This window comes from Amaranthus tricolor, chromosome 13 (assembly GCF_026212465.1).
Source record: "Amaranthus tricolor cultivar Red isolate AtriRed21 chromosome 13, ASM2621246v1, whole genome shotgun sequence".
Lineage (NCBI taxonomy): Eukaryota > Viridiplantae > Streptophyta > Magnoliopsida > Caryophyllales > Amaranthaceae > Amaranthus > Amaranthus tricolor.
Window position 1 is genome coordinate 7701427 of NC_080059.1, and position 24767 is coordinate 7726193.

The 24767-nt window shown below is 34.6% G+C and overlaps 2 protein-coding genes across 2 annotated transcripts; one reads left to right on the forward strand and one right to left on the reverse strand.

The window, feature by feature from the left end:
* Positions 1 to 1145: 1145 nt before the first annotated feature.
* LOC130798670 (rac-like GTP-binding protein 3) lies at positions 1146 to 4925 on the reverse strand. Its single transcript, XM_057661760.1, has 8 exons — positions 4426 to 4925; positions 4060 to 4147; positions 3534 to 3643; positions 3312 to 3375; positions 2826 to 2890; positions 2670 to 2735; positions 2025 to 2122; positions 1146 to 1580 (listed from the first exon to the last, which is right to left on the reverse strand). Exons 1-8 carry the CDS (start codon positions 4528 to 4530, stop codon positions 1541 to 1543), a joined length of 636 nt encoding a protein of 211 aa, XP_057517743.1. The 5' UTR covers positions 4531 to 4925; the 3' UTR covers positions 1146 to 1540.
* Positions 4926 to 13236: 8311 nt separating this feature from the next.
* Positions 13237 to 24034, forward strand: LOC130798671 (protease Do-like 9). The gene is made up of 9 exons (XM_057661761.1): positions 13237 to 14024; positions 18926 to 19125; positions 19211 to 19391; positions 19543 to 19734; positions 21179 to 21411; positions 22500 to 22601; positions 22714 to 22764; positions 22848 to 22952; positions 23733 to 24034. The coding sequence occupies exons 1-9, from the start codon at positions 13421 to 13423 to the stop codon at positions 23829 to 23831; spliced, it is 1767 nt and encodes a 588-aa protein (XP_057517744.1). The 5' UTR covers positions 13237 to 13420; the 3' UTR covers positions 23832 to 24034.
* The last annotated feature ends 733 nt before the right edge of the window (positions 24035 to 24767 follow it).

The following is a 24767-nucleotide window of genomic DNA, read 5'->3' on the forward strand; positions in this document are numbered from 1 at the left end:
TTTTTTATAGTTTTTTATTTTGCATATTAAAAGATATTATGACTTAAAATTTATTTTGAAAACTATATAAAAAGTAAACGAGAAAAATAAAATAAAACAAAGGGAGTATTAATTAATACCTCTAGAAAAAGTAATCTCCATCTTAAGCCTTAAAGGAGATCTCCTATGAAATTTGGTGATGGGAGTAATAAACACACAACTCCCAAACTCTATTACGTACCACTTAATACCTCTAAACCTATTAAATTTAACGTATAGGTATTATTTGGTGGAGAAACCAAAAAAGAAAAAGAGATAAAAATAAATATTTTGAATAGTGGAAAAAATACAAAGAGATAAAAAAACTGAGTTAATTATGTGGATAGATTTAAAGAAAGAATATGAATTATAATTAAAAATAAAAATAAGATAAATTTAATGGAACAGACAAAAAAATTAAGTTAAATTTCGTGAGATAGAGGAAGTACCTCTAAAACAATCCAAATCAAAATCCAAATTTCCATATTTACTAACCACCCCTGTTTAATTATTTCTCCCATGCTTAATTGTTGATAGTTTTCTTTTCAATTGATTTTATAAGGATTACTTACAAAATCTTCACGCAGAGGATCTAAGAATTTACGAGATGACCCTATTAAATTACAGTTTTCTTTGGGGTCGCAATCATTTAAGTTGATTATATCTCCAACACATAAATCTAACAAGGTTTGTATTGCGGAGTATTTGTTTTCAAGAAACATAGGAAAAATGAACGTCCAAAAAGTCATAAATAACCCAAATATAAAGATCAACTTAATGGAAATTAAATTTAATAGAAATGTTATTGTAATTAATTTTTCAAAAGTTGAGTGCTATTTTGTGGAAAAAATTTGGAATTTATTAGGGACATTTATGATTTTAACAAAACTTAACGGAAATTAAACGTTTTTACATCCATAATGTTATTGCAGTTAATTTTTCAAGAGTTGAGTGCTATTTTATAGAAAAAATTTTAAGAACTGCGACCACTCACCTTTTGCAATATTTGATGCTTACCATATAGTATTATTATCCCTTGATTTTTTTAGGGTATATTTACAAAATTTCACATGGGACCCAAAATTTACGAACATTTTTCTTTAGGGTTGCAACCATTTAAGTCGATTATATCTCCAACACGCTAACACGGTATTGCTAAGTATTTATTTTCAAGAAACGTAGGAAAAATAAACATCCAAAAAGATTATCGAGAAATTTTGAACGTTAATCTTCGTAGTTCAGGGGATAGATAATTAATCACTTATCAATACTGTTTCCTAAACAAAATACTATGATCATCAAACTGCAATTAACTGGGAACCAAACAATGAACATCAAAATCATAAGAGTGCATTTACAGGGAGTAGCAACTACATTCCTATTGACAATTTGACAGCATCTACATATTGAATCACAGCTTTGATTATAATCTCCGAAGCGAAAACCGGTGAATAGATCAGTAAAGATGTAATATATCTGCTACTTCAAGTCGGGGAGAAAGCCGCTCTTGTTAGCAACAGATTCATTTGAGACACCAGAAACTCCTTCCGCCAAAGAGATTCCTGCGGAAATCATAACTTTTCTGTGAGAAACGTATTTGATTCTCATGGTACTAAAGCTATTTCTCTCATATTTGTTAACACAAGCAGAAAAGGATGGAAAATAGATTGTACATCAATTAAACTCCTAACAGTACTAACAGAGATTAACTAGTGATCAAAACAAAAACAGTTTCCGTTTAGATTACTCAAATACAGGGGCGAAGCAAAAATACACAAAATTTTTAGGCCAATTTATTCTACATCTTATCGCAATTTATGGAATAAACGCGAGTAAATAAACTAAAACAAAACTAATGTAAAATAATATCAGAAACCCTTTAATTTAAGGTCCCTGTGCAGTCGGACACTTTGCACATGCCCAAACCACCCCTGCTCAAATATACTACATATAATGGGATATTGATGCTACAAGTAATGAAAAGAACAAGGCTGAGAGGTACTCACATTATACATCCCTTCCTGGGCTTCTTTTTCTTCTCTTTTTGTTTCTGAGGCGGCTTGATAACTACCTTGATTGCAGCATCAAAAACAGCTTTCACATTCTGTCATTGTACAAAGAACGCATCACTAACAAAGGTGGAACTCAATATATTGTTGGGATGGTTTATCCCACATCGACAAAGTAAATGTGTGCATACTTTATAAGTTATTGGAGCCCTTCTTCCCATTGTCATATGGTTTTGGGATGGTCTTCTTGGCTTATGAAGTGTGTGCACCCCGTGCTTTACCGTTTATATGTTGGAATTCACAATAAGTGTAACTAATCTTAACATGGTATCCGAGCCGATGGTTCGATCAAAAATTTAAAAATGGACATCGAAAAAGTAAAAATGGGGTGCAGACTTTATAAGTTACTGGAACCCTTCTTCCCATTGCCATATGGTTTTGGGATAGTATATATCTTTTTGGATTATGGAGTGTGTGCATTTTGTGCTTTCCCGTTTATATGTTGGCATTCACGATATGTCCAACTAATCTTAACCCATAGGAACAGTTATGTACTTGACAACTAGTGAGATTGAAGTATAATGGAACACCATAATATATAATCCACATATCATAACAATGGCTAAGACAGTTCACTATTACCTGTTGAGTCTTGGAACTGCATTCGACGTAATATAAAGCACCAATCTGTTTTCGAAGTTCTTCTCCCTAAATGAACAAGCTATGCTAATCATTTATCATTCAAACGAGTGATTAGTTCTAATCATTGCCAACAAATGGGTGACTACGATATTGTACCTCTGATGTGCTAACTGGCACTATTCCAGGATGATCTGCCAAGTAGTGTTTGTCCTCTCGAAGATCTGAGCGCAAAATTGAAAGAATATCCAAAGTCACCAAGAAAGATCGGGATCAAAAAAGGAACACGGCTCAAAGAATTTTCGGGGAGACAGAAAAAAAGGGCACATTGATTCATATCTTCAGTGTGATCAGATGCGGCTCTAAAATCATTTTGATTAATATCCACCATTATTTCACAAAATTGATCGTTGCATAAGAGAAAATTGCTTACTCGAACATAAAGTAACATCTAAGACACTAAAATACCCTGACGACTATCGAATCTACGGTATACAAAAGGCTTCTAGGACGATAATCAACCATAGAATAGGAATCAGTCAAATGAAGGTTCATCAACATGATAGATCTATCAAAATATAAATCAAAGATTAATGATGCCAACAGAGCAGAAAAGATCCAAAATTCTGATTGCAGTTGTCTTACCCAATTTGGTGCCAACCAACACAATTGGTATTCCAGCAGCAAAATGCTGAAGTTCTGGGACCCACTGACCAACAAATAGAGTGTCAATATTTGAAACACTACTTCCAAATTCAATAAATTACACACAGCAAAATGCCAAACCAAAACCCAATAATACAAGCTATAACATAACTACATTAGCTTCATCGTTCAATCTCTATCAACTCGGTAAGAATGTAGTACCTTCTTTTGCACATTCTCATAGCTTGCACGACTGACCAATGAAAAAGCCAAGACAAAGACATCGCCCCCTCGGTAGCTCAATGGCCGTAATCTGTTGTAATCCTCTTGTCCTAGAAAAAAATTCAACCCAAAACATCTAAACCGAGAGTTGTTATAAACCAATTGATCATGATATTATCATTACCACCACCCTATGCTTATTTCTATGTACATTGGGGAAACCAACAACAATAATTCCATTCCATTCTATCACCCCCCAATACCATTAATGGGTCCTACTCCGGCAGAGTTTGAAAGGTCGAACGTTGCCTAATAACTAAGAGGTTGTTTTCGATTCTTGATAGCAGATGTAATACGTAGCAAACAATAACACATGCACATTAAACCACTAAAAATCAATCCAGTAACTGATTCAGCTATTTGTTGTTCATGTGTCTTAATCAATGATCAATACTTCATTTGTTGTCAAAAAAATACATTTCCAACCAAAAAATAAGTGACTGGTGGACTGAACACAAAAACTCACCAGCAGTATCCCAAAGGCCTAAGTTCACAGTGGTACCTTCAACAACCACATTAGCACTGAAATTGTCAAATACTGTAGGTATATAATCCTGGTCAAACAAATTATCACAGAAATGTTAACATAATATGAATATAAATACAATATAATCTCAAAGGAAGACTTAAACTCAGAAAGACAAAAGATTTCTTATAATATAATTATTTATTAAACAATGATGAAAACTTTTAGGTTAAGAAACCTAGGTAAAAGCAACAAAAATACAGAAAAAGCTGCAATACCCAGAAAGCATATTGAAACAAAAAAGCAACAAAACACAAGAAAAATCCAAAAATTGAGATACCCAGATGAGAAATTAGGCAAACTTACAGTGGGGAATTTGTTACTTGTATAACAAATCAGCATACAAGTCTTGCCAACAGCTCCATCCCCAACAGTTACACATTTGATAAACCTTGACGCACTTGAAGCCATTAATTTTCAGTACCAAATTGGAAAAACCCAGAATTATATCAGAGAAATTATGCTAGAACAGAAAAGGATTTTATTTTTTCAGGGATTGAATGATGTGGGTAGAGGTGGAAAAATTGGGGATATATTGAAGATGAGAGAGAATTGAATCAAAGGGAAAATTAGTCACAAGAATCTCACTTTTCTCATCAAACAACCAAAACACCACACTCAGTTACTCACTCACCTTCACCTATATCTCATTTGTTATGCTAGCTGTTAGTTAGAGTTTTGGTTTGATCTTTTTCTAACAGGCAATACTAAAGAATATGAATACCCAAAAAGGCCAATACAAAGACTGGTTTATATTGGGCGAAGCTGCTGGCTGATTTGACTAATTAAAAAATAGATTATTAACAAGATGTTTTGTAAATTTTTTTTATATTAGTTGTTTACTTGGTTATAAGAGAAAAAATAAGTGAAAAGTTAAAAAATAATACATTCGTTTCTTTTCAAATGTCCCCCTTTATTTTGGGTTACTATTCATCAATTATTAACATAGTCAGATGAGATCATATTTGATTCGTCTCAACATAAGATTTATGAATATTTAATATTTATAATTTTAAATTATATATAATTATTGCAATAAATATTAAATTAGTGCATTTGCAAATGTGCAAAAAGCAAATAAAATATTTGAAATAAAATAGAGGGAGTAGATTTTTATTTTGACTTAAAAGTTTATTGAGTCATTTATTAAATATTTATTTTAAGATATTTAACTAATTAAAAAATTAAAAATGTAAAAAATTAATTAAATAGGCAAGAAAAAATAATCGATTATCAAATGCCCACAAAGAAATTATAAAGAGTTTAATTTATAAAACCAAAGTTTAGAAAAGGATCCCACCATTGAGGTAACAAACGAACTCTTAAGTAAAATAAAGGACGATTTCTTTAGAATAAAACAGGAAAATTTTGGACTATAGGAAAAAGTTGATGATTAATACTCCCTCCTATTCATCTTAGTAGTCCCATTTGACTTTTCACGGATTTTAAAGAGAGTCAAAAGTGGGACCCTAAGGGTAGGAAAGAGAGTGGTATTATGAGTTTTTTAATGTAAGGGAGGAAAATTAGTATGGGTAATAGAGAGTATAATTGAAAATAGGATAAAGCTACTAAGGGCATAAAAGTCAAAAACCCATACCAAAAATAAAAATAGGACAATTAAGATGATTTGACCATAAAAGAAAATGGGACACATAAGCTGAATAGAAGGGAGTATAATAAAACAGGTAAGATTTGAATTTATTTGGTTTAAGTTTTTTGATTGTATGCTTTGATGTTTCAATGCGTGAATTAGGGAGGTGTAACAATTTTATATACGTATTTCATTTCTGTTTGAACATATAACTAAAAAAGTTTTTACGTATCAAAGTCATATGATTTAAACTCAAAAGGATATATATTATTGGTTCCTAATCTACAGCTAAAATAGGGTGAAGTGTTATTCTAGTTTGTCTCTTGTCGACTAGCCGTGTCAACCCTACAATAGTCATATGATAGACTGTAAATTGCACTGATATAGACGGAGTCTTATTGTACGGGTTAAAATCAAAATGCAAATTAAATCTTAGAACTAGATAGATTTGGAATGCATTAGAGTATTGTTTAGTAAGCCTCTCATTATGTAGTATAAATAGAAAATAATGTACTAGCATTTTGGTATGGTTTTAGAGTAAGTGTGTATTAATTGTAGTCAATAATTAATGTATTTTAAGCGTTTTACAAATTGTAAATTAGTATATTAGTTATTTTTGTAATATATTGTTAAATTGCGTTAATTTATAATTCTGATATATAGGTTCTTGTTGAATAATATATAAGAGTAATATGAATGCTAAATGATGTATTTATTGATTATTTGGTAAAAGCTAAAGGCTGAAACAATCCTAAGGGAAGGTTGGCTATGTCACTTTTTTGTAGGCCAATTGGATTTACAACTAATGAAAGGAACAATAGATTGAATCATTTGGCAACATAGTTTATAAAGGGGGTGGTGGAATAAGTAAAGAGTAAAGACTAAACATTATTATGATATAAAGGTCATATGTTTGTGGTGGCATGAGTTTTATGAGAAAAACAAAGGCATTAAAGCAATACCAAAAGCAAATTTCCTACCAAATTCATCATATGAAGGCTTACTTTAACATATCCAAAGAAAAATTTATCTCTTTTTATATACTTTCATGTAAAACTTAAAATAAAGGGGTGATAAAGGAAGTATCCTCAATACCATTGTTATGAGATAAGTCAACCATAAACCTTATCTTAGAAGCCAAAGTGTTGGCCAATTGCTAATACCTTCTTATTATTTAGGGTTTGTTTGCAAATGATTATTAGTTTAAGTGATTGTTGGTGGACTTGACCAGTTAAAGGTAAGTTGCTATTAATATTTTTTAATTCATAAGAGAATGAATTCTATCATTTAATGGTGTTAATTCTAATCATCAGATCTGTTATAGTTTTAAAGTTCAGCTGTTTCAAGTCAGGTCAGATTAAGTCTCGTGTGCACAACATAGTGCAAAAACAAGGCTATATTAACGTATCGTGACGGTATTGTAAAGGTTTTTGAGTTAACCGCGACCGAAATATAGGCTATACATAGATCTCGAAATAGACCGTGAAATCCATTTCGCATCCTATACTGCGACCGTGACCGAATCTGTAATTTTGCACTATGGTCCCCAATGATTTTAATAACATTCAAATCCAATTGTAAAGTTTGATCAAAGTCGAGTTCAAATATACAAATCGAATAAATGTCGAATCTCGTCTTATAGAGTAGTAAGTTAATGGAGATGTTTAACTTTCTTAATAATTTAAAATAAACAAAGAAAAGACTCGGTTTTTAGTGGTATGAACACGCTTAATCATCAAAACCTTATGAAGTAATTTTCATGGTATCATAGACTTGGCATTGAAGAAAAGCAACTACAAGAATCATTAGCCCTACCTTTCAATCAGCATTTGTTTGAAACAAAAAGAAATTTTATGAAAAACCCTTGTTTATTTGATTGTTTCCACCCCAAATTCACCCATCATTCTTCTACAATCACACCTTTTATCAAAAACATGGGGGGAAGAACAATAGAAAGGACCTAAAAATGGGGATGACTAACACCAAACTTAGAGGAAACTCATTGTTCATGGAGATGAATTCTGTGGTGAAGGTTTTTTGTGTACAGAACCCAACTTTTCTCTTCCATGGCAGAGGAAAAGGCAGTATAGTTCTTCAAGTAGTGCGTTTGTGATTTCAGGGAGAAGGGTTTTGACTAATGCTCATTCAGTTGAGTATCATACTCAGGTTAAAGCTAAGAAGAGGGGTTCTGATACCAAGTATTTGGCCACAGTTTTAGCTGTTGGGACTGTGTGTGATATTGGTATGCTGTTTTGTTTTTCATGTTAAATGGTAGTAGTATTTGGTTTAGAGGAAAATGTTGTTTTCTAATAATTTGTTAGACTACTGTTTTTAGTGTGAGAGCTTTGAAAAGGGTACATATGGTTGTTTGTGTGGTAGCATGGTGGTTGACCAGAAATCATGAATTTTTGCAAAATAACACCAAGAGCCCCGGGCGTAGCCTCCATGCCGCAAAACCATATGTTATACTTTTTGAAACGAGGAAGTGTGAGACACTTAGAATACTTGAAACGGAAGCGTTATCGAGATCAGCAATCAATGAAAGGGAGGTGATCCGAATTCTGGGGGTGATCTCCCGGAAAATCCCTCCGATGCTCAAGTTAGACCAGAGATGAGAGATCAATGAATAAACGATAATAAATTGACTGCAAGAATACAGATGTCTGGGTAGAAGTGGTTTGTATTTGGGTAAGTTAATGAAGATGATCGTGAGTAGGGATTTTTGAGGAGTTTCGATATGGTTTTTCACTGCCCTTAATTGATGTTGGCTGCCTCCTTTTATAGTGGTGGAGAGAGAGTTATTTCTGGGAGAGAGTAGATCATCATGGATATGATGGATGGTAGTGGGTAGTTATTTTAGGGCTAGGGAAGTTACTAACTTAGTAACCAAGCAAGGTGGTTAAGAAGTTCAGAAAAAGCCCCTTGACCGAGAGTCAAGGTCAATCAAAAAGTCAAAGGGTATTAAAGTAATATAACATTAAATAAATAAATGAATAAATAAATGTTATCATAACATTTAGCCCCACGCATGAAAGATGATTCAAGGAAAGAGCCCCAACGACCTGAAATATCTTTCTTTATGCGGAAATAATACTTATCTATCAAAACTGAATTAAGGAAGAAACACGATCATGGAGGACACTCAAACGCTCAGAAAGGTGAATATATCCATAATTTGGCGGACCCCCTAATGGGTTATGAAAATTGGGTTTGTAAGCTTCGAATCGACTGTTCACACGTCGAATTCAGAGTTGTAACGAAAAAGTTATGACATTTTCCAAAATAGTCATGTGAGGCGCACCAAGTCCAAGCGGAAAGCAAACAAAGGCAATAGAACTGCGGCTTGCAATATACGGTGAGGTAGCCTCAACTAGCCGTGCTATCTAGCAGCAAAATGAAGATGCGGGTGTTCGATCTCGCAACCAAGGATGCATGACAAGGGTACTCTAACAAACTAAGATAGCCTTGCCATTGTATAACATTTCACGTGGATTTAGTATATCATGATATTTTCCAGCTCAGATTACACTAGTACTCCAATGCCGCGGAAGTTCCAAAACTTAGAATATTTTTGGAATTTGTTTGCCATAAAGGGGTCCGACTTGTCTACTTCACGGACAAAATGCTATGATTTTATTTCTTTATTTTACTTTATAATTTCGTATTATGTGCCGCGGATTCTCAGGAGGATTACATGCCGTGGACATGAATTGGTTGACTCACATACGCCTTGGAGTCTGAGTAACTAAAATCATGAGCAGTTGATGACGCGGCTTGGATTTATTCTTTGATTTCTTCAATTTTCGCTGAGGGACTCCAAAGGAGTCCGACTTATCGATATCAACGAATGATAAAATACTTAGAGTAATTTCTTTCATCTTAACGCACCCCATATTTTTCTATGACGCGGAATGAATGCAATCGGTCTGCATCCTCGTAAATATGGGCAATTAGAATTAAAACTTATGAGCCCCAACATGGGTGATTTTCTTGTTCCGCGGCATTCACTTGTCTTGGTTGTTCCTCATACTTGCACAAATTACGTTTTACTCTAAGTTTTAGCTTAGAGGGGGTCTGGTATATTGAAGAGGCGGACGGACTAAGGTTTGAAAATTCTTCCACACTTAAAATATTTCGCAAAATTATTGGGGGCTACCTGGGAGTTCGACTTATCGATGACACAGACATCTTCCACAATGATCATGGATTCATTGCAACTTTGAAAAATTATAAGTTGGTCATATATCGAGTCCGACTTGTAGACTCCGCGGTCACAACCAATATATCATAAGTTCTATACATACCGCGACCTTTATGGGTGATGCGGCAACTAATCCGTCTTGTCTATAAGTCGGACGATAAAATGAGCCATCCTCTCATACTTAGATTTTTCCCAACTTTCTTAACTTTTAGGACCTAAGTTGGGGTTCGACTTTTCGACCCTACGATTTCGTGAGAAAGCCTGGTGACTTTGAGAGATTATCAACATCTCCACCCACCTTGGGGGTCTGACTTGTCAACTCCTCGGGTACTTCAAATGATTGGATACTTAGAAAAATTATCCACATCCCCCCTCATATTGGGGGTCTGACTTATCGACTTTTCGGTTTAATTTCGAGTTCCACTTCTCGTTTTAGGGTGTTTCGGGGTGAGTGAGGTTTTCAAGCATTTATTTTTGTAATAAATGGGGGTTTTGAAACTGTTCCCTCTCACCTAACTTCCATTAATATCTCCTTCATTTCTTTAATATTTTTTCGTAGTGAGAGAAAGTAGGGAGATACGCTCCGACAATCATCAATCATCCTTCAAATTCTGACAAAATTTTCGAAGATCTTCAAGGTTTTTCTGACAAATCTTCAAGTTTTCTAACAAATCTTCAAATTTTCTGACAGATCTTCAAATTTCTTCAAACAAGGTATTCGAATTTTCCTCAATTTTTGAATTTCTTCGAAGTGTTCTTCGTGTTCTTGAATTTGTTAGTTTAAGGCTTTGAATTTGTTTATGAAACTAGTCTTTATTCTGTACAAGTTTCGCCTGCTACTTTATTCTGACTATGGTTAATATAGATGTCACGGCTACAAATGAGACAATAGCTAACACAAACATCAACCCTACTAACCCGACGAACTTCCCCTCTTTAGCTGTATGTAAACGTATTGATGAGAGATTGTTGGTAGATGATTCGGGTGATAGCAGTTCAGTGAGAATCACCCCTCATTATGAGTCGATAAAGGTCGAGGATGAATCGTCTGTATTCCCTATGTATACACCGGAGATAATGAAATCTGCTCCTTGGGAAGTGAGCATTGCTTTCTTCCCAAATTACTTGCCGAGAATAAATCCTGACCTAGAAGGGTTATTGTATGTAGATATGAAAAAGATCGAACAATCAGTCGAGTCGTCAGGAAGAGAAAGTGCGGCGCCGGTGCCTCCTCCGTTTTATATTCCGGGCGGTGGGCCCCTTAATTATTTCATTGATTTGCAAACCAAGAGGGACTTAGATAAACAATGGAATGCTATCTCTCTAAAGTGGGGGTTGAAAGATGATTACAACATAATTACTCCGGGGAATTATGACACCGTTAGGTTTTCCCCACCACACTGTATAGTTGTATATCTTCCTTCCTTTGAGTTTCCCCTTCATCCCTTTTTTAGGGAAGTTTTAGATCTTTTAAATATTTCTGTGCCGGAATTATACCCTAACGCGTGGGGTTGTTTGGTGGCGTTTTTGATACTCTGTAAAGTTTTGGCCGTGCCTCCAACACTCACCGCCTTTAGATACATTTTTAGGGCTCGCCTGTGTAATTCTCAATCATACGGTTGTGGATGGTGACCTTTACTCATCGTCGTGGGCTGAAGATAGTTCACGACCTCCCTGACAATCAGAAGGGATATCGGACTAAATTTGCCTATTTGTACAGTTCTAGAGGGTGGAATATTAAAACCTTTTTTGATATCAAACCCAACCTTTCGGGTTTCAACAACGGGATCCCGCAGTGCTCATTCACTGACGCGGTAATAATAGAATATGCAAAAATGGACGTGCAATTGGGAAGGAAACCCATGAATGTTCAGCTCAATTGGATACCCGCTCGTTCTGAGTTGGAGAATGAAAATCTTCTCTCAAAATTCGGAATCAGTTTAGCCATAGATCGAAGTAAGGGCCACCATTTCTTGCCTTTTTTATCATCCGTTTACTTGTTTCTGACTTGTGATTTTTTAGGGGTTGCTAAGGAGAATCTGAAGACCAAAAACTCGGACCTGATGAAGAAGTTTAGTGTTATGAGGTTTGCTCATGGGGCCAACCAGAGGGCCGCGGAAAAGCCCTTGCCTCTTCCTCCCAAGGTATATATTGATGTTTTTTAGTGAACCATAGGGAATTTTAACTTTTTCTTTCGTAGGATTCGGTGATGACCGAAAAGGGGCTGGATGAGGTGCCCAGCGAGGGAGAGGCTCTAAGGCTTCTCGAGGAGAGGAAGAGGGTTCATATCCCAGATGAATCTAAGAGGGTGATTCCTTCGGAGAAGAAGGAGAAGAAGGAGAAAAAGGAAAAGGAAGAGAAGAAGAAAGAGAAGAAGAGGAAGAGGGAGTCTTCTTCTTCCCATGCTGAGAGTGCCACGAAGAGAGCTTCCGTGGACACTATCAGGACTGCTATACCTATAAAAATCAGGTCAGTAGAGAGGGAGGTGTCTAGCCTTCAGGGTAAAGCGATGCCCGTCTCCGGTAAGGGTAAGGAGATGGTGGGAGAGTCAGTTGCGGCCCCTAAGTCGCACGTCGGAGAGGTGTATCGTCGCCGGGAAGTCTTGCCTTTTCGACACGACACCCTTTTCACTGATCTGGGACATAAGAGCATGATAATCCGATTTAACAGGGCGACCTCACACTTAATAAGCAAAGTGGACGTCGATCACCTAGAGTCCCTATCTCCCAGCGACAGAGTGCGCCAGTTCCAGGCTTCCGCGGCTGAGGTAATGTCACCAATCTGCCGATTTGCCTTTAATCAGTAGCGCAGGGAGTTAAATCTTCCTTTATTTTGCAGACTTTTCTAAGGTTGTCTTTCGAGCTGAGCTTAAGCCGCCAAAGCGCCGCGGATAAGGAGACCTTGGCGGCCTTAACCTGCCGCTGCGATGAGCAGAACGAGGAGCTCAGGAAGCTCCGAGAAGATCTTGGTGAATTGCTTATTTTTAAGCTTATTTTTTCAAGTATTTAAAGAAATGAGTGTCACACCAAACTATATGCAAAAATAAAATTCTAAGGAAAACACTTTCAAGAGCAGTGTTTTTGTACTGCTAGCGGGGTTTTGGTCAAGGGAAAAAACGCTGCCTGAAACAACATTTTTTCAATTAAAGGAAAATACTACTAGCATTTTCCTCTCTTTTAATTTTTTTAAAAAATAATAAATTGAGAATTGAGTTTTGGTTAGGGAAACAACGTTTTCTCAATTAAAGGAAAACACTGCGAAGAGCAACGTTTTTCCTTTTAAATTAAATTCAGTAGTTTGTTTGTGCAAGCATTCGTACCCTAGTCCCTTAGGCACTAAAACCCAGTTTTCCATAAAAACTTATTTTTGCAAATAGTTCAAAAAATAAGGTAAAAAAGCAAAAAAAACTCTAAAAACAAGCACTTCACCTTCAGCCTCCATGCTGCATCTCTCTCTGCATCCTCCGCCATTAACAAACAATCAAGCTCACTAACAAATACAATCTCAAAATGGGCGACGACAACACTAACAACATCACCAACACCAACACCAACACCAACACCAATACCATCACCAACAACCGTAAGAGAAAACGCAATCGAAAACCCAAAACCTCAGAAACCCTAGAAAATCCCACCATGCCACCTCCAATCACCACCACAACATCAAATTCATTCAACCAATCCGACGTCGTATCAAACATGGACCTTGTCGAACCATCCCCTTCTCATCGCCGTCGTCCCCGCAACCGTTCCCGTAAATCTCCTCAAACCCCCGACACCAATCATCAACTAACTCCGGCCTCCAATGGTTGTGTGACCCATAATGTAGCTGGTTGGGACCCAGCTGCCCATGGTGTGTCAGCCCGTGTCGTACCAGCTATGGATGCAGTTGTGAAGGTATTTTGTGTTCATACTGAGCCGAATTTCTCGCTTCCTTGGCAGAGAAAAAGGCAGTATAGTTCGTCAAGTAGTGGGTTTATTATAAGTGGGAGAAGGGTCTTAACAAATGCTCATTCTGTCGAGCATCATACTCAAGTGAAGGTTAAGAAACGGGGTTCTGATACCAAGTATTTGGCTACTGTTCTTGCTATTGGCACTGAGTGTGATATAGGTATCATCTTTGTTTTATACTTCTTTTTGATGCAAAGTTTTATTTGGGTTTGTTTTTATTGTTTTTAATGTTAATTATTGTGTTATTTTGTGTTTAATTGAAGCATGCTTACTTACATTTGGATGGTAAGTGTGATTTGAGAATCAATCTAGAAGAAACTAGGGGGTGTTTGGTTTGTGACAAAGTTTTCCAGGACAAATGATATTTAATTTTTTTTGTTTGGTTTGGCTGAATACTCGGACCTTGAAATAGTGGAGAAAGTTGGTTTCCTTCTATTTCTATTTCTGGAGAGGCAGAGCAAAATTGAACAACTTCTATAAAGGCCCTGCTCAATATTTAAAAATTATGATATTTTTCTAACAACTTTGTATATTTAGACACTTAACATATACAGAGTAATTTAATATTGAGGCCCCTAATTTTTGCGGGGCTATGTGCAGTTGAATATGTTCAGAACCTCCCATGTCCGGAGGATAATGTTCCCAAAGTGAAGTAAAACTCGCTTCCATTCAATCTTTTCCATAGTAATTCCCTTAAACCAAACGAAAATGGGAAAAATATTTTCTAGGAAAATGTTTTTTTTCCTAACAAAAAACCCTATTATTGAAAAGAAACAAAAAAATTCTGGTTTGTCAAATGAGCTGAACTATACTCAAGTTTTCCATCAAACTCAAGTTTTTTTTTGGGTTTTTTAAATATTATATCGGTGTTGATTGTGATTTTTTTATTAGTTCAAATATATTTGCTTACATTTGGATGGAAGTAGTTTGAGAACAACCCAGAAGAAGCTTATTGAAAAAAAGAGAATGTTGGGCTGTGAACTTGTGTATGATATGACGTGTGAAATGAGTTGAATTTTGAAAATATTTTTTGTGGCTTGGTGAGAGGCGGAGTTTTTGACCTTTGAGGTATCTACATGTTTAAGTTTGGAACAATTTTTTGGGTAGGGTAAGATTGAGGAAGTCTTGGATTTTCAGTTAAGCATCCGAAAGTTTACGAGTTTTGAGGTGCTTATGAAGTTTCATTATACTGCTAATCAGTTTCGCTAGCATTAACAAATGAGCTTAGCATGAATATATGCTCATTGCTCATGTTATTTATGTACAACCATATCAGAATAAATTATTCATCTTTGCTGCTTATTTAGTGTAATTATCAAAGTCTCCTACTATATTTCATGAAAGTGAAGAAATATAGAGCCTTAGGCTCTTTCTATATGGCTTATTTTAGGAAAAGAGGGAAACTAAGCCTTTTTTCTTTATGGCTTATTTCAGGAAAAGAAACTGAGAAAGTTAAGCCTCATTTTTTATGGATTACTAGAGGAAAAATATAAGTTTAGTTAAGATATTAATATGTTGAGATTAGAGCTAAGGGCCAGTAAGAATTGGTATGACAAATTTCTTTTGTTTAATTAATTTAGATGAGAGCTTCAAAATTCCATTAAGTTATGATATTCCATATAGAACGGAGTTGTAGAAACCTCACCTAAATTTAATATACTTTCGATAAGAGCTGTTATTTAAAAGTTATAACAAGTTATGTGAACTTTTTAGAAACCTAAATTTCCTTGTTTATGTTATGTTATCAACATACGTAGAGCAGATAGTTTTGTGAATTGTGACATAAATTTTTTATAATATTTTACTTTGAAACATGTTCTAGCTTGTGTACTATTAAGATTGGTCTTGTCTTTGCTGCTTAAGAACCAGAAATGTAGAAGCATTGAAGTGCTTATTAAGTTTCATCATGATACTAAGTAGTTTTGCTTTTAGTTTTAAAAGGCACAAGGCTAAGTGCAAGGCGGAAAGCGAAAAGCGAAAGCGTGGGCTTTTCGTATCTTTTGATTCAAAAGCCTATAAAACAATTCTAGAACACATTTATACTTATTTATTATTGTAATTGTATTAAAGGTCTACTACATTTATTTTATTGTGCTAAGTTACTAATATAATGCAAAATGACACAAAAGGTTCTTCATATTAGAATATTTTGTTACAAAAAGAACAAAAAATGAAAAACTTATAAGAGGAAAAAATGAATAATTTAGAAGACAGACATATAAATTTAAGAATATGGAAATGAAAGATTAAAAAATTAGGTAAATTATGAGAAAAAAATAAAGATTAGTTTACAAATTATATCAGAGTAAACTAGAAAACAAAAGCAAGACTAAAAATACAAGAAGTCATAGGGAGAGAAAAAAAGTGAAGAATTTAGAAGGACAAAAAAAAAGATGAATCCACAAGACAAGAAGTGATATTGGAAAAGAAAAAAAAAAAGAATAAATTGTGCTTAGCCGTGTGGAGTTTCTTGAGGAATGGAGATAAGTCTCAAAAGTTGTAGAATTGTAAGCAAATCTTAATCTTGTCCCTTATTTCCCTTCCTAAACAAGATCCCTTCCTTACCCTTCTCTCTCTTTGTAGAACAACTCTTTTTTGTCTACTTTTTACATGGAAAATTATTTAAAACACTTTCTCCCATCAAAAAACTAAAAGTGCATAGAGCAAAACTTCGCAAGCGGTGAGCTATACTAATAAAAGTGATTATTTTAAAGCCTTCATGCAGGGGGCACTTTTTAAAATCAAGGTATTGCTAGCATGAATGGTAAATATGGGTTTGGCTAGAATGTAGGCATGGTTATCTAATTTACACCATATTGCAAAAACAAGGCCACATTGTATCATATCGGTTGTATTGTAAAGGCTTTCAAATTTATCGAATCGGTATTAACCACAGTGTAAAGATGTAAAAAAAGTCTCATACTTGGCAGTATCACTCGTATCAGTCGTATCGTAAAGGTTTCAAGTGCTATTTTATGGTTGAGGCCAATATTTGGTGCTAGGGCGATCACATCATCACTTTTTTTAAGTAATCGTGACCATTACCGCTTATTTAATGTAATTTCAATAGTCTCAAACTATGTTGCAGTAACCTTAGGCCCTTTCTTACGACTTAGCCTGTTCTACATGCCATAATGGCTTATTTTAGGAAAAGAAAGAGGGAAGCTTAAGCTTCATTCTTTATCGAGTATTTGATGAAAATAAGTTTACTTAAGAATCAATATCTATTGATAAGGTTTAAGAAAGGCCAATAAGATGAATCGTCGTGACTTTCCATTTAATTCACACCTTATAAGTTCAGATGAGGGTTAATAAGTTCAAGTAATTGGTGATAATTTACATGTAATGTTGTTGCAGAAATTTCACCCAAATCTGATATACTTTGGAGGGAAGATGGTATGTAAAAGTTAGCAAAAATTTTTAGAAACATAAGTTATCTTGTTTATGGTTTATTTTCAACCAATGTACATAAGAGTAGTGGTTTGTTTTGTTTATAGATTATGAATGAAAAGGTTATTCTGTGAATGGTGATTATCGTTTATGGGGAAATACTAGTTGGTTATTTAAAGACATGTTTTTTTCTAAAATCTCAAATTGTTGAATTTCCCATGAAATGAGAAACATGACTTTGTAAGGATTTGAGTGCTATATAGATCTCACATGCCACATATTTGGAAATTGAATATGCCAAAAGTGAATGATAGAAGCACTCTTTCTAGTCTTGTATAGGTTTCAAATGTGCCAAATTTGCAAAAATGGCTTTCTTGCGCCAAAACCAAGGGTATGCGAGATGCTTTCTCTCTACCAATCAAATGTCCTCATTAAGTGTCGGGCCTAGTTATAAAGTTTCTAGAACATTTTCTTTAGCCCAATTTATTGAAAGCAATTTACATCTGTATTTTGAGATTTTCATTCATAAGGTGAAAAGGGCTTATTTGTTTTTTTTGACTTTCAAAGGCTGCAAATCTTAATTACATTACCCAAGGAACTCCCTTACAACTCTTTTTTAGCTCTTGAAAGATTTATGTTAACCTTTAACATCTTATTTTGTAATAAGTTAGTTGATTAGTTCGTTTATTCTACTTTCTCACTCACTGTGCACTCTTAGTGTACAAAGCAATGGGCAGTTGCTCTAATTTTCTTCATCTCTTTGCATGCAAATTGTCATCCACTCGTCCTTTTATTTTCATAATGCGGATTGACATCAAATTGTGCGGAAGAGCCAACTGTTGTATGCTTTGTTATTGAAGTGGCAAAATGCTCTCTGTAGGTGACATGGATAGAAAATTATGTACTATCTCGTTCTCTGCATTATAATTTTCATATTCAATTACTTATATTAAGGTTTATGTGACTAGTTTTAGAATCTTGAAAAAGTACCAAAAAATGCTTGCTTTTCCAATATTATTAAAAATAAAGTAAAAAAGTATGATTTATATTGAAATGTATCAAGTTTTAATTTGGTAGTTTTAAGGCTGTTATGGAGTAAATAGCTTACTCAAAAAGGTGTTAAAAATGTATATTAATGATTGTATTTCCATGTACATTTGTTTTCTTTTTGAAGAGTTAATCCAAGTTGTGCTCGTTAGGATGCAATATGTAGTTGTAAATTCTGCAAAAAGTTTGATAGTTTCCGTTGTATATATGGCAGTTTTATATTTATTCTTTCATATTTTTACAAGATTTCTGGTATTTGCTGGAAGAATCATGGAGTTAAACAAATACATGTATGAGTAAGATGGAATTTGTAGAATAGGACTCATTACAACAACAATAACAACATTCTCTTACCCCAATGCCAAATAGGGACTCATTGTAGCATCAATATCAGTATCTATGTTTTCCTACTTGGGAAGTGATAGAGATTGCCTAGTATCACTAATATTCTTTGTCCATTAGTGATTTGAACTACGGAATGAGAAACATTTGTTGTTTACTAATCAGATTTGTTATTATGCATCCATCACTCATCAGTTCTTCTGTTGTAATGATGCTTTTTGTTGGAACATTTGAGTTTGATCAAGAGTTTATGGACACTTTTTGTGCATATTGCTGTTGTAGCTCTGCTTACAGTTAATGATGATGAGTTCTGGGAAGGGGTTTCACCTTTGGAGTTTGGGGAATTGCCTGCTCTTCAAGACGCTGTAACTGTTGTTGGTTACCCAATAGGAGGGGATACTATCTCCGTTACCAGTGGAGTTGTCTCTCGTATAGAGATCCTGTCTTATGTCCATGGGTCCACTGAACTTCTGGGGTTGCAGGTGTGCACATCATTCCTTTTCTTATGCTTAGCTTTGCTTTTTAGCTCTCACATTGTTAATATCTTATGCTTTGACACTGTTGCAGATAGATGCCGCCATAAACTCGGGGAACTCTGGTGGTCCAGCCTTTAATGACAAAGGAAGTTGTGTGGGCATTGCATTTCAGTCTCTTAAGCACGAAGATGTGGAGAATATTGGCTATGTTATACCTACACCCGTGATCAATCATTTTATTCAGGATTATGAGAGGAATGGAGCATATACTGGTAGGTTCATACGAAAAATCTGTGATTTGACTGTGGCATCAATTCATGTATTTAGCTCAGCAATCTCACCTGATACCTGCTAGAACTTTGAAATATTATTTGTGGCTGTTTTCTGTTACGTCTATCATTCATGATCATTGTTATTTTTTAGGGTTCCCAATTCTTGGTGTTGAGTGGCAAAAGATGGAAAATCCTGACTTGCGTATTTCAATGGGGATGAAATCTGATCAAAAAGGTGTACGTGTCCGACGAGTGGACCCTACAGCTCCTGAGTCAAAGGTTTTACGGCCGTCAGATGTAATCCTGAGCTTTGACAGGGTTGATATTGCAAATGATGGGACAGGTAAAAATTCGAGCTCCTCTTCTGGGACTATTCTATTATGCCCATTTAAAAATTATTTATGTATGCATGTACTATATCGTTTTGTTCTTTTTAAATATGCCAACCGTTTTAGGTGGACTTATCTCCAAGCAACAAGCCTAAGTTTGTTGAGGTGCTGAAATTGGCCTATTTCCAACATTTTGATGTTTAGTGTAATTTACTGTGCCTGAGTGTATATTCTTGGTGTACAATTTTAGTAATTTGTTCAACATTGTTATGTGGCTAAGCAAAGACTCCATAGCCATATTAGGTGCTAATCTACTCTTGCAATATCCGATTATCATGTCCTTTAAAATTTATTTTATTTTAGACATAGTGACATTCGGATAATTGAAAATTAAATTATAGCTACGTTGGCTGGTCTAAACTCTAAATGACCATTGTGTTTAGCACATTATCTTATAGTCTGGTGTTCTTTTGAAAGTTTTGGATTTTCTTTCTTGATTGTGATAAAATAAACTTTTGATGCTACTACCTTTCTTGGAATAGTTTGTGATTCAGATACCCTGTTATATAATTTGTAAGTAACCATAAATGGTGAAAAAATGTAGTGTATTTGCTTTCTTTTGGTTTAGTGATCTATGGAACAGATGTGAAGTATGAACGTTTGTTCTGGAAGTTCTCTTTCGGGGCCTGGGGGATTGGTTTACTTTGGGTGCTCTTTATTTCCGTTACTTTTAATGTTATTTATAAAAGTGTTAAACATTCTTGGTTCTTGAAAAGTGTTTTCGTGTCTGAGTGTGTTCTTTCCAAATTTGTTGCTTAGGAGTTCTGAGTTCTGATTAATTGCTGTCTATAGTGTCTAGATCTTCTAAAGTGCTCTTTGTCTGGCTGACTTTTGAAAGTTTTTAGGTTTTAATTTGTGTCTGGAATAAACTAACTATGAAATATGAGTTAAGTGAACTCAAACTTTATGCCTTTCTATGTAGTCAGTCTTTAATATCTGCTTTTGAACAGTGTGGGCATGATTTTTGCTCTTTGGTTGGTTTCATACATTGCTATGCAGCATGCAGGATGAAGTTTTTTCTCTTTACTCTTAATTTTTTTTTTTTTTGTAATAATCTGTATTCTTTAAGTTTTCTATACAAACTTATAAATAATTGTCATGGCTAACCCATTTAGTATGTTAGTCTTTGGTGATTGTAGATTTTCTTTAGGACGGGGAAATAGATACTAGATATTTATCTTGTGTTGTTGCTTGAAGTATCCTCGGCATAATGTTGTGTGCATGCTTGGTTGTTGTAACTTTTTTTAGCAAACAGTTTAGTAGACCGGCTCAGTTTCTCTGGTGTACTTCCTAAAAACTTGACCTAGTCTGTGTTTGGTTAGTAAGAATTTATTTTTCGTGGGTTATATTACAAATACAACATATTACTTACTGAGATTGACTTGTATTTCGTAACAGTTCCTTTTAGGCATGGAGAACGCATAGGTTTCAGTTATCTTATATCTCAGAAGTATACTGGAGATAAGGCTGAAATCAAGGTGCTACGTGATTCAGCTACACACACTTTCAACATCAAACTTGGTACTCATAGGAGACTCATTCCAGCTCATAGCAAGGGTAGACCTCCATCGTATTATATAGTTGCGGGATTTGTATTCACAACTGTCTCAGTTCCATATCTTCGTTCTGAGGTTTGGCTTTGATCTCTTTTACCTCTATTGCAAGTTGCAACCCAACATTATATGCATGTATACCTATATTGGTTGGTACAGTGACTTTTGTTTGCATGGTATGTGTAAGGTGACTTGGGCATCTATTAAAACTTAAAAGTATAAGCTTTCACCACCCTAGAGTTTTTAGGATTTCACCACAAACTGAAGGTTTTTTTGTTTCTTTTAGGATATGCCATTTTCCTTTTCTACTTCTGTTGGGCAAGGTTGTTTTGAAGGGAATAATAAGGCGTAATCAGGATGTAATCTCCATCTTCCCTCAATTTTGAAAGAATAAGTTTATCCTATTAGATCCATTTGATGTGTCATGTGTATCTTGGTTGGAAAAGAATTATAGGATCTTCCGTGATCATCTGTTCAGTTACACTATTTATGAACTTTCTAAAAGGTTATCTTAAGATTGATTCTCATGGGATCCCTGGGTTGTCCCTTTTTAATTTGATATGCGATTGGAGTCATTATATTCTAATTTGCTTGATATTTCTGGTCTTCTCTTCATATGTTGTTTCTTACTTCACTGACCTTGTCCAAAGAAATTGCTGATGATGTTTTTGAGTTGATCTTTAAAGTTTTTATGGTGATGGATATTGGTTTAAAGCGATAGCTAAAGTGATGGATATTAACCTAAAGCTAATTTCTTTACACCTTTTTCTTTTTTGAGTTTTCTTTATGTCAATTTTGTGCTGAGCGGACAGTCTGGACTGATAAACCGATTCGTGGAATTTGCTCAGTATATGCTCATGAATCATGAGTCATGTATCCATGCGAAGATGTGTGCTTATACATCCATATTAGAAATAGTCAGCCATTCTCCGTCAAAAAGAAAAAAGAAAAACGAAATAGTCAGCCATTGGATTGTGTTTGATCTAATTTCAATCATATCTGTTCCATTTCAGTATATGCTCATTTATCTGTGCAGAAAATTGGCGCTGCTGGCGCTTGGTTACATTGAACTCATTTGCCTTTCTGCGTGATTTTTAACCCCCTTTGGTCTCATTGTATACTTGACTCGGTTTTGCTCTTGTACTCATGTGTTTGATATGTGACAGTATGGGAAAGAGTACGAATTTGAGGCACCAGTGAAGCTTCTGGACAAGCTTTTACATGCTATGCCGCAATCAAAAGACGAAGAGCTTGTTGTTGTATCTCAGGTCTTTTCTCTTTGGAAATCCACTACTAAAAACACGATAAGAAAATTTCTAATAAAAAAATGAATTGAGATTAATTTGAAGCATTTTTCTTAATGATTTTCATTGTGATCAGGTTCTTGTGGCTGACATCAATATTGGATATGAAGAAATTGTGAACACTCAGGTGTAGTAGAGTTGCAGCACCTTGTTTCTTAATAAGTCTATAACTTGTTTATGCAGCCAATTTGTGTTTTGTTTGTCTGTCAGGTTCTTAAATTCAATGGTAAACCAGTAAAGAACTTAAAGAGCCTGGCAAATATGGTGGAGTCCTGTGAGGATGAATTCATGAAGTTTGATTTGGATTATGATCAGGTCTCTCTCTCTCTTTCCTTCTCTCTATAGTCTCTTTTGTGGCACTTCCACCATATGCACTTGCTCAACTTCTATACCCTCTATCCTAACAACTGCAATTGGGGGCGTTTTAGAGGTTGGGAATCGATGCGTACTTTTTAGGGATCAGGAGGAATGTTTGGATAGAATGAAAGAATAAGTTGAAGATGTGGATGAAAAATAAAGAGTTGTGTTTTATTTTTACCATTTCAACTTTAAAGTTCATCCCTTTTCTAAATAGGGTAAATTGTAAAAAATAGACCAACCCTTGTGCGATCCGCTGAAAATAAATTCATCTACTGATGATTTTTAAAAAAACCAAGCTATTTGGTATAATTGCTTCAAATAAACCCACCTATTGTTTATAACCATCTTCAAAACTTCTTTGTGATCAAATTGTTTTATATTTTTACGATTTTCCCTTCAAAGTATATTTAGCAAATTCGACTGGTTTTTTACTGTAGTGCTTTCGAATTGTTTTGTGATCAATTATGTAGTTTTTTTGATTTTTTTATAGTTGTCTCCTTTCATTGTAAAAGAAAGTCATGTCTTTAAAGTAATTTCTTGATAAATTGTTTGACTAGGGACTACGCTCTTGGCCTGATATCACTACAACATACTTTGGCACAAATATTAAGAATATGTGAGGTTATTTAAAGAGAAAAGACATGTTAAGTAGTAGGGCATTTCCATAAAAGGAAAGTATAACCATTTCATAGGAAGATTTACCGGCACTCATTTGCACTTGGTTTGTGTCTGCAGATCGTCGTTCTTCGGACGAAAACAGCAAAAGCTGCTACTGTTGATGTTCTTGTTACACACTGTATACCTTCTGCTATGTCGGAAGATCTTAAAGCTTAAACCCTAGAAATTCTACTTACTTCATTTAGGAAGTTTTGTATTTTCCTTAGGATTGGTTCTAGCTTTCAAAGTTTCACTTGGTATTTTGACATTTAGTTACAAAATAACCAATTTTTTTCATTTCAAACTATGTGGTATAAGTGAATCTCAAATTATATATTTTTTTCTAGACGAGAATATTGATATATCATATATGTTATGAATCTAACAAGTGCGGAAGCTGGGAGACCGTCTAAGAATATGTTGAATATTATTGCTTTGAAGGTGTGAATTAGACAATTCTGCAAGCAATCAAATGAAATGTGCGATAAATAAACGCAAATAATAATGTCAAGCTTATTGACGTTCATCCTATTCCTAGGTAAGCATTTAAGGGTCAAAGAAGCTATTAGCTCAAATAATACAATGAAAGGTGGTATGACAACGATGGAGACTAAGATTAGTATGAACTTTAATATTTAGGTTTGCTTAGTTTGTACATAATATGAAAGGTATTTTTGAGTCTTGATCATCATATAAAAATTTGAGAAATTTAGAGAAATAAGACAAAAATGATATGGTGTCAAGAACATAGATGAGCAAAATACAAGATATGAATCTCTTATTTTTGGTAGGATATATATAATGACGTGTAAATTACGTATCAATACTTACTTTAATGATTGGATCAACTGCTCTAAAAATAATATAGTTGATTCAACTTTTGAGGTCACTTGCTCATTACCACTATGAAATTTATTTAAAAATTAAATCATTAGTCAATTTACCAATTAAAAAATAAAAACTTACTTACTATTTCAAGAAAAGATTAGCTTACTTTTATTTCTCTAAACTCTTTTCAAATAATTATTTGAGATTTTATTTATTTTGTTGCATAAATTAAAAATATTATTTTAGACAACCAAATGCTATATATATTTTATATACTATATATAC

Bases quoted from the DNA above. Each gene is read 5' to 3' on its own strand.
- LOC130798671 (XM_057661761.1), top strand. From the start codon at position 13,421: ATGGGCGACGACAACACTAACAACATCACCAACACCAACACCAACACC. The intron at 22,765-22,847 runs GTGTAGTAGAGT...TTTGTCTGTCAG, and splicing joins AAGAAATTGTGAACACTCAG to GTTCTTAAATTCAATGGTAA. The intron at 22,953-23,732 runs GTCTCTCTCTCT...TTGTGTCTGCAG, and splicing joins TTGATTTGGATTATGATCAG to ATCGTCGTTCTTCGGACGAA.
- LOC130798670 (XM_057661760.1), bottom strand. From the start codon at position 4,530: ATGGCTTCAAGTGCGTCAAGGTTTATCAAATGTGTAACTGTTGGGGAT. The intron at 3,376-3,533 runs GTACTACATTCT...TTTGTTGGTCAG, and splicing joins ATGAGAATGTGCAAAAGAAG to TGGGTCCCAGAACTTCAGCA. The intron at 2,891-3,311 runs GTAAGACAACTG...TTTTGCGCTCAG, and splicing joins GTTGGTTGGCACCAAATTGG to ATCTTCGAGAGGACAAACAC.